Raw genomic sequence first — 15,611 nt, forward strand, 5'->3', positions numbered from 1 at the left:
TGAAGAATAATATCTCCATTTAGAAGCCACCACAGGAGAAGGCTGTTTTTAAAGCTAAGGATTGTTTACTTTTCTGGTCTAATTCTAGAACTGGTGTTTGTGGGATTTGGTTGAAATTTTATGAATTTTGTGTCCCAGTTCTTACTCTTGATAAATATTTATGTGAATTATTTGTCCTTCACAGTGGGGGTGGGGTGAAGTGAACTTGCTTTTAATTGTGAGTGAGCTCTCTAGAGATCTCTTCCTGGGGGGGAAACTCACCCTTGGTATTTGCTAACCCTCAGTCAAGCGAACAGTCCTCATGGGCTATCAGGGAGAAGCCAATAGGGTGGCTAGAAAAGCCTGCCCTTTGGGGAACAGAGACCAGAGTTAATCCGACCTTGGGGAAATGGTCTCCGTCTCCCCATCTGAAAACTGAAGTTGATCATACGTATTTTTCAAGGTTGATGAGAAATCCAGGGCAGGTGGGTAAGCATCAGTAGTCTCTGGGTGGTGCAAATGGCTAACACATTCAGCTGTCAACCTAAAGGCGCCTAGAAGTGCCTTGGAAGAAAGTCCACCTAGAGGTGCCTCGGAAGAAAGGCCTGGCTATCTACTGCCAAAAAATCAGCCACTGAAATCCTGTGGAGCACAGTTCCACTCTAACACACATGGGGTCGCCATGAGTTGGAGTCGACACGACAGCAACCAACTTTGGAGTAAGCATCAGTTCCCGTTCCAGGGTGGTCACCTTTGACCTCCCCAAGCATTTTAGGGGCCGTTGTGGGAGACGGATATAGAAGTATGGAACAAAGAAATGAGTGGGACCATGCAACCTGCGTGGCTGTGAAATTCCTCCTCCACGCCAAGACTCAGTTTCTACATCTGTAAAATGTGGGTAATATTACACTTCTCTGCGGACATTGGTGTTTCGGTGGAAAAATTCTTGCCTCCCATGCAGGAGACGGGGGTTCAATTCCTGGCCAAGGCACCTCATGTGCAGCTACCACTAATCTGTCAGTGGAGGTTTGTGTGTTGCTATGATGCTAAACAGGTTTCAATGGAGCTTCCAGACTAAGACGGCCTAGGAAGAAAGACCTGGCGATCTACTTCAAAGAATCAGTCAATGAGAACCCTATGGATCACAACAGTCTGATCTGAAACCAATCATGGGGATGGTGCAGGACCAGGCAGCGTTTCGTTCCTTTGTGCATGGGGTTGCCATGAGTCAGGGACGACTTGACTGCAGCTAACAACATTACGTTCCTCTATGTCGTAAAGATTACATAGATTAGTAGCAGCAAGGCCCACCCAGGGGTAGGTAGCACACAGCAGCTGTGACATCCTCCTGGAGGTCGTGGGGTGCCCTCGGAGCCCAGTGAATGCTGGCTGCAGCCCCGCAGCCTGCATTAGCCCATTGCTGATATCTTCTTAAAGATAAGTAGGTATCTGTCCAGACCTCACAGGGAACATAACTGGGGCAAGAGTCTCGCCCAGGGTCACCTCCCTTCCTTCTGTCATAAGCACGGTGGTGAAAAGACCACCCCCTACCCCAGCTGGCCTGTCTCCCCCTCCTCAGGATGAAGACTGGAGCCCACAGCAGATTTCCCATCAGACTTTTATTATAAAGAGGGTTCCAGAGAGTCCCGGCTATCCCCTCCAGCCCAGCCCCCCGCGGGCTCCTAGCTGTCCCTGCAGCGAGCGGGGCTGCAGAGAGTCACTCCTGGCAGGGAGAGAAGGGGCGGCTGTTCAGGGTGTCGGGGGTCTCGGCCAGGTCTGCCCCACTCTCTGGAATAGTCCTTTCCAGTGTTGTGCTGGGAGCCCCTCGGGACCCCTCCCCGGGTCCTCTGCACAAGCGGCAGCTATTCACAGTTGGCGTGTGATACGTTCTTTTATAAAAGCTTTCTTTAAAAAACAACAAAAAGTGGTGCTATCTTTAGAAACACTTCAGCAAGATCAAGTAGCCCAGCTACAGCCTTGGTGCATCTTAACCCCTCTCCCCCCCTCAAGACCAGGAGCTCCCCGGCACCTGTCCCCTCTTCCTTGGCCTCCTCCCTCCTCCAGGAGACCCTAAATGACTTTGTTCCCACCTGTGCCCCCCAGCCCATGGGACAGCCCATGGGGAGGGCACTGCCCCCTCTACGAACTGCCACTTGAAGAACCCGAACTTGACCCCGCTTGGGACGGTCTGTGCAAGCGTCCTCCCTGGGTGCAGGAAGCAGAGATGACTTTTTGGTGGGTGAAGCAGAGACCAGTCGGGGCTGGTTCAAGGAGGCCTCCCCTCCGCCAGTTTGATGAGGTAGTGTTTCTGGTGGGTAGCCTTGGGCCTGGTGGCCTCTTCTGCCCCATCGGCACTGGGCTGTCCTGTGGGGTGGGGCTTTCTTGGTATTTGGCCCTTGTGAGCGAGTGGGCAAACAGTCCAGGCTGTGCTTGGTGGAGGGGGCCTGACCAGGGATTGGCTGCGGCATTCAAGGCCCCCGCCCGGAGATCGGGTCTGGGGACAGGCAGGAGAGAAGGGAGGTGCCCAAGGGGCCAGGGCTGGGGGCTCCTCTGCCTGGCTCAGAGAGGCCCCTCACACCCCCAGCAGTCTCCTCTCAGTCACTTCCCAGCCTGGATCAGGGCACTGGGAACAGAACAAAGCTGAGGGCTTGGTGCAGCGTTTCTCCCCAGTCCCACCGCCTCAGGCCTCGCTGTAGCACTCATAGATGTTGTCCTCCATCAAAGCCACCACCTGCTCAAACTTGTGCTGCAGCTGCGTCCTCCTAGCTGCCGGGTTCGCCTCCAGGGCAGCCATGATCTGAGGGGGAGCAGAGGGGGTCAGCCGGAGCAGACCCTCTTCCCAGGCCAGGGCACCAGGGAGTCCCCTCCCTGGATCTTGGGGGGAGACACAAGGCCTGAGTTTCCACCACTGGTGGCCCAGTCCCTTGGGCACAAACAACTCACTTCAGTGGGAAGCTCTCCTTCCATTTCTCTGAGCAGAAGGGACCTGGGCAGGGCAGAAGTGGGGCAGCCATGGTCCCGAGGGCCAGTGCCTCACCTGCTGGGCACTCACCTGTGGGCGATACCTCTTGGCATATTTATAAATCTCTGCCATGGCCACATTGGTGTTGAACTCGTTCTGGTATTTCTAAGAGCAAAGAGTAGGCAGGAGTAGGGAGGGAGCTGGTTAATCCAACTGTCAAAATAGGACCCAACCCCGGCCCAGACCACCTGGTGGTTACCAGATAAACCCTCTGCTTCTCATGAGTCCTTCATATTCCCGTTCAGTGAACAGGCCCCACAAGTGGTGCCGACAAAGGGACTCTGGGATCCTGAATTCAAATCTCCCCACTCCGGGAGCTCCCTCCTGAGTCTGCCCTCTCATCTCTGGGAGAAAGCTTCTCCATGAGATTGCATGGGAGCAAGCTAGCACGCACTGCCACCCCTGAGTGCCCTTGGGGCGACCCCAGGTGTGTGCAGGCTGCTGGCTCCCCCAACCCCCAGATCCTGCCCCTGCAGCGCACCCGCGACTCCTCGGCCAAGTGGGCGTTCATCTCCTGCTCACTGAGCGGCGTCATGTCGTGGATCTGCTTATAGTAGCGCTGCACAATTTTCCGGTACTCGGGGATCTCCTTAGCGTAGAGGAGCTTGTTGGTTGGTGAGTCCTAAGCAGAAAGGAGTGAGGGAATCATACGGCTAGTGGAATGTGGACAGATTTCCTCTTTTTCTGGATGAGCCTTAGTCCCTACCTACAGCGATATAGGAATTGCCTTACTGGGGTCCTGAGGCCTGAGCAGTTTCGTCCCTGAGTGTCTCCAGGGGATTCTCACTGACTTCCCTCCACTCTCCTTTTCACCTACCCCCACCTGGTCTCATTTCCTCCTTTGGCGGAAACTGCACGGGTTTTGTAGCAGCTCTTGGCCTCGTGCAGGCGGCTTAGTTTACACCCTCGCTCAGGGTTATGGGTCTTAGTGGCTAAGACTTTCTGGAATCCCGATTGCTGGCTCAGTGGAATCTTTCCCTCCACATGTTCCCAATGCCTGAAAGCAAAGCGTGCCAAGGACACTCCCAGCTCTTTGTCATGGCATCTACCTCCCGTAATAGTAAGTGAGAAGTGGTGGTATTTTCTGTCTCTTGCAGGCCTGACTCTAAAATTCATGGGCTAAAAGGCAGGGCCATGTTCCCCCCTACCCCATCCTATCAAATCCCTTAGTGCCAGGTCTACATATTATTGTTCTTGTGAGCTGCTGTTGAGTTGGCCCCTAACTCATGGTGACCCCATGTACAACAGAACAAAACACTGCATCATCCCGTGATTGGTTGTGGATCAAACCATTGTGATCCACAGGGTTTTCACTGGCTGATTTTTGGAAGTAGATCACCAAGCCTTTCTTCCTAGTCTGTCTTAGTCTGGAAGCTCCACTGAAACCTGTTCAGCATCATAGCAACATGCAAGTCTCTACTGACAGACGGTGGTGGCCGCACAAGGGGTGCATTGGCTGGGAACTGAACCCAGGTCTCCCTCATGGAAGTGCAGCATTCTAGCACTGGACTACTACTGCCCTCAAGTCTACATATACAATCTCATTTAATTTCCTGTAAGACCCACAACAACCAGCGCTCCTCCAGGCCTCCCTGCCTTTGCCCATGCTGTCCCCCTGCAGGGAATGGAAATGCTGTTCCCTCCTCCCCAGATTCTAGGGCAGCCAGATTCTCTTTCCTCACGCAGCTGCCTCTCTGAGGTCGGCCCACCCTTCACTGAATGTCCTATGGCTCTTGATCATCAGGGGGTGCTGCCTGTGGCCTGGCCTGATTCTCAAACCATGTTCACATCTGACCAGGCAGGCTCTCCACGTTCACACTGGCTGCCCTGGCCAACTCTGTGGCCTACATGTTTGAAGCTGGTGCCGGGCACACCCGAGGCAAGTGATGCTGCTCTTTAGTGATTCAGTTTCTGATTCTAACTGCCAGTTTCTGGGTGACTTCCCCGCTCTGGGATCGACCCCGTGCATCCCACTTCCCCAGCGCCCAGGGAGGGTTGGTCGGCACCCACTCTGACCCCATCACCGGAGTCCTGCCTGCCCCGGGCATAGCTCACCTTGCCCAGCTGCAGGTCAGAGATGGAGCAGGCATCGATGAAGGCCTGCGCGATGACCGAGAGGCAGGCGTCAATGTGGTCCGTCTTCTCGATGTCGAAGACAAACTGGGGGTTCTTCAGGATGTTCACCCAGAACCGGAGAGGAAGGCTGTGGAATGGGGTGACAGAGGCAGTGAGAGAGGTATCGAGGCTGGGCAGGGAGGAAGGGTTACTAGGAGGCCAGAGTGAGGGAGGCAGCTAGGCCCTCAAGGGCAGGTGGGGCCTGGTCACAAGACGGTGCCTCTGGAATCTCAATGGCTCGTCCACAAATGGGGTCGATGACAGTCCCTGACCAGCCAGGTGGAGGAGGGGCTGGGAGCAGGTTTCCTGCATGGAGCAGGGCAGGAGGCTGAGGTAGGGGCTGAGGGGCCTCGCTGGGGCATGGGGGCCTGAGTCCGTCTGGCACTGCCACCCCCCTTAGAGCCTCCGGGCCTCTCACGAAGGAGCCTCACGCCAGGCCCTGGTTCTCGTTAGAAGCACCCCGGCCGCCTGCCCTGGCAGCCCTGGCTCCTCCCTCCTCCTCCAGCCCTCTCAGGCAGGCACGCAGGCACAGCAGGAAGTCCACTATTAGCGCTGTGGAAGGGCTGAGGGAGGGCGGGGCCTGGGTCCTTTGGCTTGTCCTCAGAGGACATAGAGGGCGACCCAGTGACTTGGCAGCCCAAAGTGTGTGGACGCAAGAGCTCTGAGAAGCCCCTGCAACTGTACAGAAACTTCTAGAAACTTCCAGGCCTGTGGGCATTTTTTCTGAGGGTTAGGCAAAGGCTTTCACAACTTCTTGGTGGGGTTTGTGAACCCAAAAAGCTAAGACGTGCCTCAAAGGACGGCTAAGAAGTGGGTTAGGAGTCAGGTTTGATGCTGGTTCTGCTGCCACAGGGGCTGCGTGAGCTTGGGCAGGCAGTTCTCCAAAAGCCTCAGTTCCTCATATGTCAAATGGAGCTGACTGTGCCCACCCAAGAGGGATGGAGGAAAAATGAGGTAAGGCCAACACTTACATAGCTCACTGGGGGCCAGGAGCTCTTCTAATTAATTTTTATGATTACAGTGGGTTACTTTTATTGTCCTAGTTTTACAGCTGGGGAAACTGAGGCACAGGGGGTTAAGTCACGCACCCAAGGTCACGTAGCTGGGAAGTGGCAGAGCAGGGACGGAGCCTGGGCTCTGAACCCCATGCTGCAGCTGCCCCTAGTGATAGAGTGAAGTCTGTATAGCCTTCCCTGCCTACCCACCCACCCTGCCCGCCCACCACCTGTTGGTCTTCCAGATGTGCAAGGTGTCTGGGTCCGAGATACCCCTCTTCTCAGCCTGCTCCTCCAGGAAGTCAAAGAAGTACTTGACTGCCAGTGGGGGCTTGTCCTCGCGGATGCTCAGAATGGCCTTGAACAGGTCATCCAGAAACTTCTGCAGCGTGCCCTGCAGGAGAGTAGGGTAGCTGCCATCAGCCTGGTGCTGGGGTGAGGAGGGTGAGTGGGCACCTCCGGAAGCTCCTGGGAGCCCGTGGTACTTCGGATGATGAATGGGGAAGCTCTGTGCCATCGGGCTGGTCATGTAACCTCTTGGAGCCTCAGTTTTCTCATCTGTCAAGTGGGTTTGTGAAACCTACCTCACAGGGGTGTTGAAAGGACTAAACAAGTTACAGGGGAAAGGAGCTGGGAAGTGGTGAAGCTGGGATGTAGGTTCTGGAGTGCTGCCAACTCTGCCATCTGAGCTGAGTGGCCTTGCGGGTGTCACTGCACCCCACCAGGTCTCATTTCCGTCTCTGTTACAAGAGCTAATATAGATGTCTCTCACACATCTTTTATCACTGTGAGCAAGTCAAAAGCTCTTGGCACTTTGCATGCGGGACCCAAAACCTTCAGCCTCTTGCCCTGGGAGTCCACCCGGCCCCACAGGGGTAACAGGAAGAACGTGCACCTCCTGCAAGCATGTGCACACAGCTGTCCCGCTGGAGCACCAGCACCCATCCTCCCCACCGAGACCAGACGGGAGACCGGGGTCTGAGGTGGGGCCCACCTTGGTGGACAGCAGACGGGTCAGGTAGATCTCGGGCAGCACCTTCTTGCGGTGGCTCTGCCGGTGGGACTTCTTGGGCTCGGCCAGCTCATCCGTGGGCAGCACCTGGAGCCAGGCAGTGGTCAGTCCTGGGCTGGCCCGTGGAGGGCCCATCCTGTGCCCATGGGCCCCTGGCTCTGCACATGCCTCACGGGGTGCAGGAGGAGTGTGGTGCCTCTTGACTGTGGGTCCCATCCCTGCTCCCCATCCCAGCCTTTCCAGGCCTGAGAGTACTTTTCCCAGAGGCCCAGAGTGGCAGGAGGCCGGGGCCACACCCAGCAAGAGGCTGGCTTCCCAGGGCCGTGGTCAGGCACTCACCAAATGGAAATACTTCTCTGTGTCCAAGTCTTTCACTGCAAGAGGAAACATACACACAATAAATAAACAGGAGAGAGGAGGGGAGGGAGAGAGAGAGAGAGAAACAGAAATGCAGAGAAACAGACAATGCAGAGAGGGAGGGAGAGACAGAGAAACAGAGACACTGAGAGACTAAGACAGAGAGAGACAGATGAGAGAGATTCAGACAGACACAGAGAACGAGATGGACGGCACAGATGAAACGGAGAGACACACACGCCGAGGGAGAGCAAGAGATGGTGAGGAACAGAAAGAGAGAGCCACAGAAAGACTATCGAGTCGGCAGGGGTACTCCCCTCACCCACCCACCCGCAGCCCAGAGATCCTGCCAACCCCAGAGGCTGCTAGGAGAGACTTAAGACCCTGCTCCCAACCTCAGGAGGGGACTCTGAGACCCAGAGGAGCCCGGCTCCTAGGTCTGGGCACAGGGCAGCTAGGCCTGGAGCATCTGAGGGTGGGGTGTGGGGTTTGAGGCAGACACTCCAGCCTCCCCTCTGGCCTGGCAGCCACCCAGACCCTCTTGGAACCACATCCCACCCTCCTGGGGCCTCCCTCTGGCTGCCCACAGAAAACCAGCTTGAGAAGGCCTGGCGGCAGGCCCTGCCCACACAATACTGGGTCAGAGGGGGCTGGCCCGGCCCCAAGCCCCCGGAGGAGGCCACAGCCATGGCCCAGCCCTGCCCCCTAGAAGCCTCAGTTTCCGTGCTGGGGCTGCTCCGAAAGGGCCAGGCTGAGGGTGGATGGGCCCCCACGCCTGGCCTAGACACCCTCCCTATGCCCACCCGTGCTACCTCGACCCAGGGTGTTGTCCTTCTTGTCTGTGAGGCTCATGGCCAGGGAGGCACCTTCAGGGATCTGACAAGAGGGGAGAGGCCGAGGTCAGAGGTCAGAGGTCAGGGTGGAAGGGAGTGGTGGGAGTGGGTGGGGTTGGGGGCTCCACCTTGTAGTGGGCCAGCGTATTAAGCTTCTTGCGGCCGTCCTCCACCACCGAGGTATCATCCAGGTCCCGCAGGACGTAGCTCTGTGTGCTCGAGGCAAACCACTCTGTGGGGCAAGGAGCCAGAGTGTCAGGACCAGAGGCAGGGACTCGGGCAGAGGGGGAAAAGGCCTCAGGTCGAGGAGGACAGAGCCTGGACCAAGGGGACAGGGCTCCAGACCAAGGGGACAAGGACCACATGGGACAAACAATGAGCAAGAGGCCTCTTGCTCTCTCTGTGGAACCTGAGGCAAGCCCACCTCTCTGAACCTCTAAGTTCCCATATGTAAAATGGAGAGGAGAAGAAAGAGGTGGGAGGAGGGTATCTTGGGCATGAAGTGAAGGTGCCAAGGTGCCCAGTATGTGGCTGGCACAGATCAGGAGCTCTAGAGATGTCCTTAAAGTCAGGGTCATTAATAGGATTACTGTTGATGAAATAAGGTTCCACTTGTGAAAAGGCTCACACAGCTTCCATGGCTACCCACTGTCCTCAGGGGAGACCCCCAGTGCCCGACTCTGCCCTTCAAGGCTCAAGTGACCGAGTGCCTGCCAATCTTATCTCCCACCCCACCCTGCCCGCCATGCCCCAGCCCCAGTTAGTTGCCTGACATCCCCTGCTCTGGAGGGCAATCACTGCTCTGCCTGCCTAGTCACCACTACAGCCACTGTGCCTAGAACAGGGCCTGGCACAGACTAAAATCAAAACCAAACCCACTGCCATTGAGTAGATTCCGACTCACAGCGGCCCTATAGGACAGAGCAGGACTGCCCCATAGGGTTTCCAAAGCTGTAATCTTTACGAAAGCAAACTGCCATATCTTTCTCCTGTGGAGCAGCTGGTGGGTTTGAACCACCAACCTTGTGGTTACAGCCAAGCGATTTAACCACTGTGCCACTAGTGGTCCTTGCCAGCGAGTAAGTGCTCAGAAAAGGCTGTGATCACAGGAATGAATGGTCTTAGCTCCTTGCCCTCAAAATCCCCGTGCATCCTGCAAACTCCACCCCCACCTCCTTGGGAAGCCTCTCCTGAACCCTTTTGGCTATGGGTCACAGCTTGCTCCCATGGTGCAGAATTGGTCTCTCCACCAGAATAAGAGTTCCTCGTTGATGAGGAACTCATCCAAGTCATCTCTGTGTCCCCAGCGCCACTACTAGTGCACATTTTCTAAGTGAAAGGTGTGTTTCAACCAAGAGAGGCGCCACTTCTGCCCCCGCTCACCGAGGTCAACATCCTCTGCGCGGGGCCACTGGGAATAGGGCACGTTCTTGCAGAAGGCCTCCAGGATCTTCTCCTTCACCTGCGTCAGTGTGTCGGTGTCCATGGCCCGTACGCTCAGCGAGTCCATGCCGCAGCCCTGGAAGGACACGTTCAGGTTCTGTGGAGAGAGGGCAGGACAGGGTCAGTGAATCGCCCCCCACTGAACGCAGAGGCACAGGCCTGCTCAGGACCTGCCCAAGGGAGGTAGCGGCAGGATTCACGCCAGGTCCATCCAGGCACTGCCAGACCCTCCCAGCCACCCCAGAGGCCAGGTCCCTGCCCTGCTGCCCCAACCTGCCCACCGGGCTCACCCGGGGCTTGGCCTCGATGTTTTCCCGCAGCAGCCACTCCTCGTTGAGGGTGTAGCGGGCCTTGCCCGTGATGGCGTCAATGGAGCCCTTGTTGATCTGCTGCTTGATGGCGCACAGAAGCAGGAAGAACGGCTCCCCGACCGTCTCCTGGGGTGGCATGAGGCTTTCAGGGACATGAGCAGCCCAGCCCCTCACAGCCTCCTCTCACCCCAGATTCTAGCCCCCAAGCCTTTGACTGTACTGTGGCTCCCACCTGGGATGCCTCCACTACCTTCTTCTTGCCAATACCTCCACAGCTGCCTGTCTGATTCCCTATCCTCCTCAGGATCCTATGCCAACACCGCCAACCCCTCCAAGGTTGCCTCCTTGGATTCTAAGCTCATGTTTATTAAACACCACCCGTTGTGGGAGGTGCACCTGTCTAATCATCCCGACAACCCTTCTTGATATAAGCTGTCATCCTCATTGTGTAGACAGCAACACGGAGAGGCCAAGCGACCTGCCCAGGATCACCCAGCTGGACTCGAATCAGGACTGGCCAACTCCCAAGTCTGTGACTCTTCTATTACATCGGTGCCTCTCAGTGTGAGTTAAGGTGGAACCGGAACAGATGTGGCCTCAAACAACCCAGGTCACAGTTACTGCAGAGCGTGTCAGGCTGGGCCGAGGCCTCGAACACCCTGCTCTTGCCATTCTTCCTGTTTCATAAACAGCATGTGGCCGGCAAAGGGCTCAGCTGGCATCTGTAGCCTTAAGCTGAGTTCTTGGTCATTGTTACGGCAAGTGACCAGGAGTTCCATTTTGGTGGATATTTAAGCAAAAACAGTGGGCTGATTTAAAGAAAACATTAAGTATATAATAGTATCAGGCAGACTTGGCACAGATGGGGAAGGCAGCACGCCAGCCCTTGTTCCTCATCCAACCCTCCCGGTCTGGGGGTAGGAGCCACTGATGCCCCATTATCTGGAGAAGGGAGAAGAGGCTAGGGTAGGGAAGCCTTGCCTGGGGCCACACTAAGAGGAGGCTGGGGAGCTGGGTGCAGTCCATGCCACTGAGGTCCCTGCCTCAACCTGGTTCTCCTTGATGTCCCAGCATGAGGATCCATGAGGAGGCAGCGAACAGGATGTGAGGGTGCCCCAATGGCCCCTCCTCATTGTGCTGTTCCCCAGGCCTAGGCTCTGTTCTGTCCCCATGCCCCTGCTTCCCCAGAAGGACTGTAGGATTCCAGGAAAGGGGGTGGAGGTCACAGGTCCTGAGCCCTAGGCCTAGTGGCAGAGGCCCCACGTGACAGAGGAGACCAGGGCCCAGAAAGGGCAATGGCTCACCCAGCGTCACACAGCTGGTTTGTGCCAAAGACAGGACTCAAGCCCAGGATGGCTGAGGCCCTGGCTCTGGGTTCCAGCCAGGACTTTGTCTTCCTCCCATGATCCTGGACGACCCTCTGGCCTTTGCCACTGCAAGGCAGCTGGGTGGTGTGACAGGACCAAGGGCTGAGCAAGTTCTGATTGCAGAAAAACTCTGATGGGGGCACTTTTAGCAGAACACAGAAGGCCGTCAGTTCCTGGATTCACACGCCACCCTTCAGCTCCACCGGGCCCCTTCAGGTCCTTTCATGAGCATCCTCCCCTCCCAGTCTTGCCCATGCTGTGACCAGTGCCTGGACACCAGCCCTACCCAACACTTCACCTGGATCATCCCTAAAACCCTCAGGTCTCAGCTTAGGTCTCCTGCTCCAGCAGGCTACCTCAAACCCTCCAGAGTAACTGCACTGAGCAAGAGCCCTGGAAACGGTCTCATTCCCGGGCTTGTCACTACGGTTACTGTGGGTCAGGGCCTCATTGGGCTGAGCTCCACTGTATGTATTTTAATTTGTTTCCACATCTGTCTCCCTTGAAGTTAGAAGTGCCTCAAGGGCTGAGTCCAGGTCTGATTTATCTCCAAAGCCCAGAGCAGTGGACAAAGACATACCAGACAGGGTTTGATGACTGAATATATGACCTACAGGGACAAGGCCCCTGACACTGCCTCTGTTCTGCCCCAACCTTGTTTTGAGCCCTTGCAGGAAGCCAAGTCCTCTGAGCCTCAGTTTTCCCATCTGTATAATGGATCCTGTGGGCCTCAGACCCTAAGCCAAGGGGGGAAGCAGAGCGAGTGGCCTGCCCTGGCCCTGTCTGAGCCTCTCTCTCCACATCTGCACAAAGGACATGACAATCCCTCCTGGTGGGTTGATGTGAGAACAAAATGGAATCGGATCTCTCTAGGAAAGGCTCAGTGTAGGGGAGGGGGCGCGGATGGCAGCCGCTGTGATGGCTCTGTGCATGGACTCCTGTGTCTGGCACGGAGGCGGGTGGGCGGGCTCACCCGCAGACAGCCGTACATGCAGATGGACATCCAGTTAGTGAGCATCTTCTCGACCACGGACTCGGTGCGCCGCAGCATGAGCTTGGGGTTCTTGGCTGCCGAGGCATCGATGAGGTCCACCAGCAGCTCCTTCATGATGCTTGTGTAGTATTCCAGCTTGCCGTGCAGTGCCACGGTCAGCAGGGAAGCCAGGCTGCACCTGCAGGGGCACACCACCTCAGCACCACCTTGCTCCCTGGGATACAGGGCCACGTGGCAAGGGGAAGCTGAGTGACCGTGTGGACAGCGCCTGGCCAACAGACTGCCTTTCTAACTCCCACAGCAATAGCCGTGCCATGAACCCACATCTCGAGGATCCAGGCCCGTGAAAAAGAAGACCTGGGGGTCTCAGGAGCCACAGAATTCCAAGACCCAGGGCCTGATGCTGGGGGGATCCCAGCTGCCACAGAGGATGTGGTGATTTACAAACCGCCCCAGTTTTAGATCTGGCAGAGAGGGGTGGTCTGCCAGGCAAACCTAGGAGACCAGCTGTGGGGCCTTGGGCAGGCCCCCGCCCACCCCCCCGGAGACTCTCACAGTCTGACCTGTCCCGCACTGCGAAGTCCTTCTGCTGCTCCAGTGCGTGGACGAAGACAATGAGGAAGTGCTTGTTGTTGAGCAGCGAGGAGAACAGGCTGATCCCCTCTTCCATGTTGGGCCGGCAGCTCTCAGGGATCTGTGGGCAGAGTTGGGGTGAAGTGTCCAGTGGGGTCCATCCCCCTGCCTGGCATAGGGTCAGCACTTATGATACCCTGAATGGCTCCCTGAATGGCTCCTGGGATGGAAGCTTAACCTTACAATGGTAGATGCCGCCCAGCACCCCATGATTAGAAAAAATGACTCAGTTAAAGTGGGCCCAGAGAGGGGCAAGGCTACCTGGAGGCGGCACAGTGTCCTAGCGAGTGGGACCCGCTCACCTTCCATTCTCTAAGCGGCAAGTGGAGTGGGTTGGATGGGAGGCCCAATCCTCCCTCATCCCTAAATGTCCTGGCGGTTGGCACTTGTGATACCCTGTGTGGCAGCTTGAATGCTTCCTGGAATGGAGGGCTCACTACCTTACAAGGGTGGGTGCTTCCCAGTCCCCCATGCCTGGGATCAATGGATCAGGTGGGCTGAAAGGTGGGGCCCAGAGCAGGGTGGACCTGAGGCAGCCCTGTCATGTGTGCGGGAGGCACTCACCTTCCATTCTCCAAGCAGGGGGTGAGTCTCCTGCACCGGGGAGCCGCCCTGGGAGTTGAGGGTCTGGGAAGGCAGTACATAACGCTCTTCATAAAGGGAGGAACACTGCAGAGGCGAAACCCCCAGCACCTCAGTGGGAGTAGAGACACCCCTCACTCTGGCAGCTAAGAGTCACTCAACAAACACTAAGAGACTGGCCCAGTGGGTCTCTACTAGGTCCTTGGAGGGAGTCAGCCCCACTCACTAAGGGCTGCTGGGGAAACTGACATAGAAATAATCCCACGCAGAGTAAGAGGCAGTGGCTCAGCCCCACGGACTGTAGGATTCCAGGAAAGGGGGTGGAGGTCACAGGCAGAGGAACTGCATGAGCCAAGGTGTGGCAATGCGAGAAGGCAGTAGGCTTAAGAGGAAGCAAAAAGCTCAGTGTGGAAGGGGGGAAACCAAGGCAGAGAGGCCAGCAGGGACCCCACCATGCAGGGCCGCACTGGGAGCATGGGCTTCATCCTGAGGTCGGGAAGAACCACTGGGGAGTTTGGTGAAAAGTGACAAAGTCAGACAAAGGCTTACTTTGGCTGCTGTGTGGGGAATGACATGGACAAGAGGGAGGGCACTGGCCATGGGCACAAGTGCTGGGACAGGTCCAGCAAGACAGGTACAGGGCAACAGCCCCTGGGATAGCAAGAGGGGTTGGGAGGCAAGTCCAATGGGCGAGAGGCGGGGAGCGGAGCTCCAGCTGCCCAGCAAGGGGAGAGGCACACCCAGCACCCCAGGACATGGGGCTGGCAGCCTGGCTCCTTATGGATCAAGGGAGTGGGAAATGAGAACTGGGGAGGAACCGGGCTCCTCCCTTGGCAGGCCAGCGTGGGAGGCCAGGGCTGCCATGGGCAGATGTGCAGGTTTTGCACTGCTCAAGGGGGCCCACGCTGCACTTGCCACATCTTCCCATCTGCACAAAGGTGGCACAGCCCAGAGAGGTGGAAGAGCTCTGAGGTGGCCGCACGCTGACCTTGGGGAAGAAGGTGCGGGTCACGAAGTGCTTGTACTCCAAGAAGGGAATGCCCTGGCTGCGGTTCAGCTCCTTGGTCAGGTCTGTCATGTCTGTCTGCAGCTCAGCAAAGCCTGGTGGGCAGGTGGGCAGCTGTGAGCGGACCGTGAGCCAATTCTTTAGATGGGAGGTCTGAGGTCCATGGTCCCCACCCGCTACCTTTGCGGATCTCCTCGCGAATCTGAGACTCCATCTCCTCCATCTGCAGCAGCGTCTTCTGCCAGTAGCGCTCAGCGCGGCGGCTCTTGGTGCAGAAGACGAACAGGGCTGTGGGTGGCAGGGAGGTGGGTCAGGCCACGAAGCCCTTTGGAAAGCAAGTATTGGCCTCTGCTGTGTGCAGTGCCCAGGCCTGGGTGGACAGGTCCTACATGGTGGCCTCAGGCCTCCCTCCTCTGGGCAGGGAGACCCCTGGCACCTCAACCCTTCAACTGTCCCTTCCTCGGGGGGCTAAAAACTCCTAGAGTGGAACCTGGGCAAGAAGGGCCTTGTGGAAGAGCCAGTAAAGAGTAATGTTTGACCTTCCATTCTTATAACAAGTGTGTATGTGTTTAAATAGGGGTTAACGGTGATTTTCTCTGGGTTAGGAAATTATGGGTGATTTCTGTTTTCTTTCTGCTTTTTAGCATTTTCTGTTCTGTCTACAATGACCAGGTGTTACTTGTGAATTAAGAAACTTAAAAGCTGATTACAAAGGAGCATCGTATATGATCCCTTTGGTGGATGCACACACACACACACACACACACACGCACGTGTACATGGATACACACCCATTACCCGCTAACGTTGAGTCGAGTGCAACTCATAGTGACCCTATAAGCTGGAGTAGAACTGCCCCATAGGGTTTCCAAGGCTGTAATCTTCAAGGAAGCAGAATGCCACATCTTTCTCCCTCAAAGCAGCTGTTGGGTTCCAACCTCCGACCTCTCGGTTAGCAGCCG

The 15,611-nt window shown here is 56.5% G+C and overlaps 1 protein-coding gene across 1 annotated transcript in view; it reads right to left on the reverse strand.

Moving 5' to 3' along the window:
* Positions 1 to 1,591: 1,591 nt before the first annotated feature.
* Positions 1,592 to 15,611, reverse strand: part of PLXND1 (plexin D1) — a gene marked incomplete at its 5' end in the record, with an annotated part of 60,551 nt that continues 46,531 nt past the window's right edge. Inside the window, 16 exons of the mRNA XM_023727759.1 lie at positions 1,592 to 2,776; positions 3,032 to 3,106; positions 3,483 to 3,623; positions 5,057 to 5,204; positions 6,342 to 6,505; positions 7,106 to 7,210; positions 7,463 to 7,497; positions 8,293 to 8,356; positions 8,442 to 8,545; positions 9,697 to 9,853; positions 10,047 to 10,193; positions 12,408 to 12,606; positions 12,992 to 13,122; positions 13,626 to 13,730; positions 14,632 to 14,744; positions 14,830 to 14,937. Coding sequence (XP_023583527.1) covers positions 2,660 to 2,776; positions 3,032 to 3,106; positions 3,483 to 3,623; positions 5,057 to 5,204; positions 6,342 to 6,505; positions 7,106 to 7,210; positions 7,463 to 7,497; positions 8,293 to 8,356; positions 8,442 to 8,545; positions 9,697 to 9,853; positions 10,047 to 10,193; positions 12,408 to 12,606; positions 12,992 to 13,122; positions 13,626 to 13,730; positions 14,632 to 14,744; positions 14,830 to 14,937 — 1,913 coding nt within the window. The remainder of the gene's footprint in view (positions 2,777 to 3,031; positions 3,107 to 3,482; positions 3,624 to 5,056; positions 5,205 to 6,341; positions 6,506 to 7,105; positions 7,211 to 7,462; positions 7,498 to 8,292; positions 8,357 to 8,441; positions 8,546 to 9,696; positions 9,854 to 10,046; positions 10,194 to 12,407; positions 12,607 to 12,991; positions 13,123 to 13,625; positions 13,731 to 14,631; positions 14,745 to 14,829; positions 14,938 to 15,611) is intronic.

Source organism: Trichechus manatus, unplaced genomic scaffold, assembly GCF_000243295.1.
Source record: "Trichechus manatus latirostris isolate Lorelei unplaced genomic scaffold, TriManLat1.0 scaffold00001, whole genome shotgun sequence".
NCBI classification, from domain to species: Eukaryota; Metazoa; Chordata; class Mammalia; order Sirenia; family Trichechidae; genus Trichechus; species Trichechus manatus.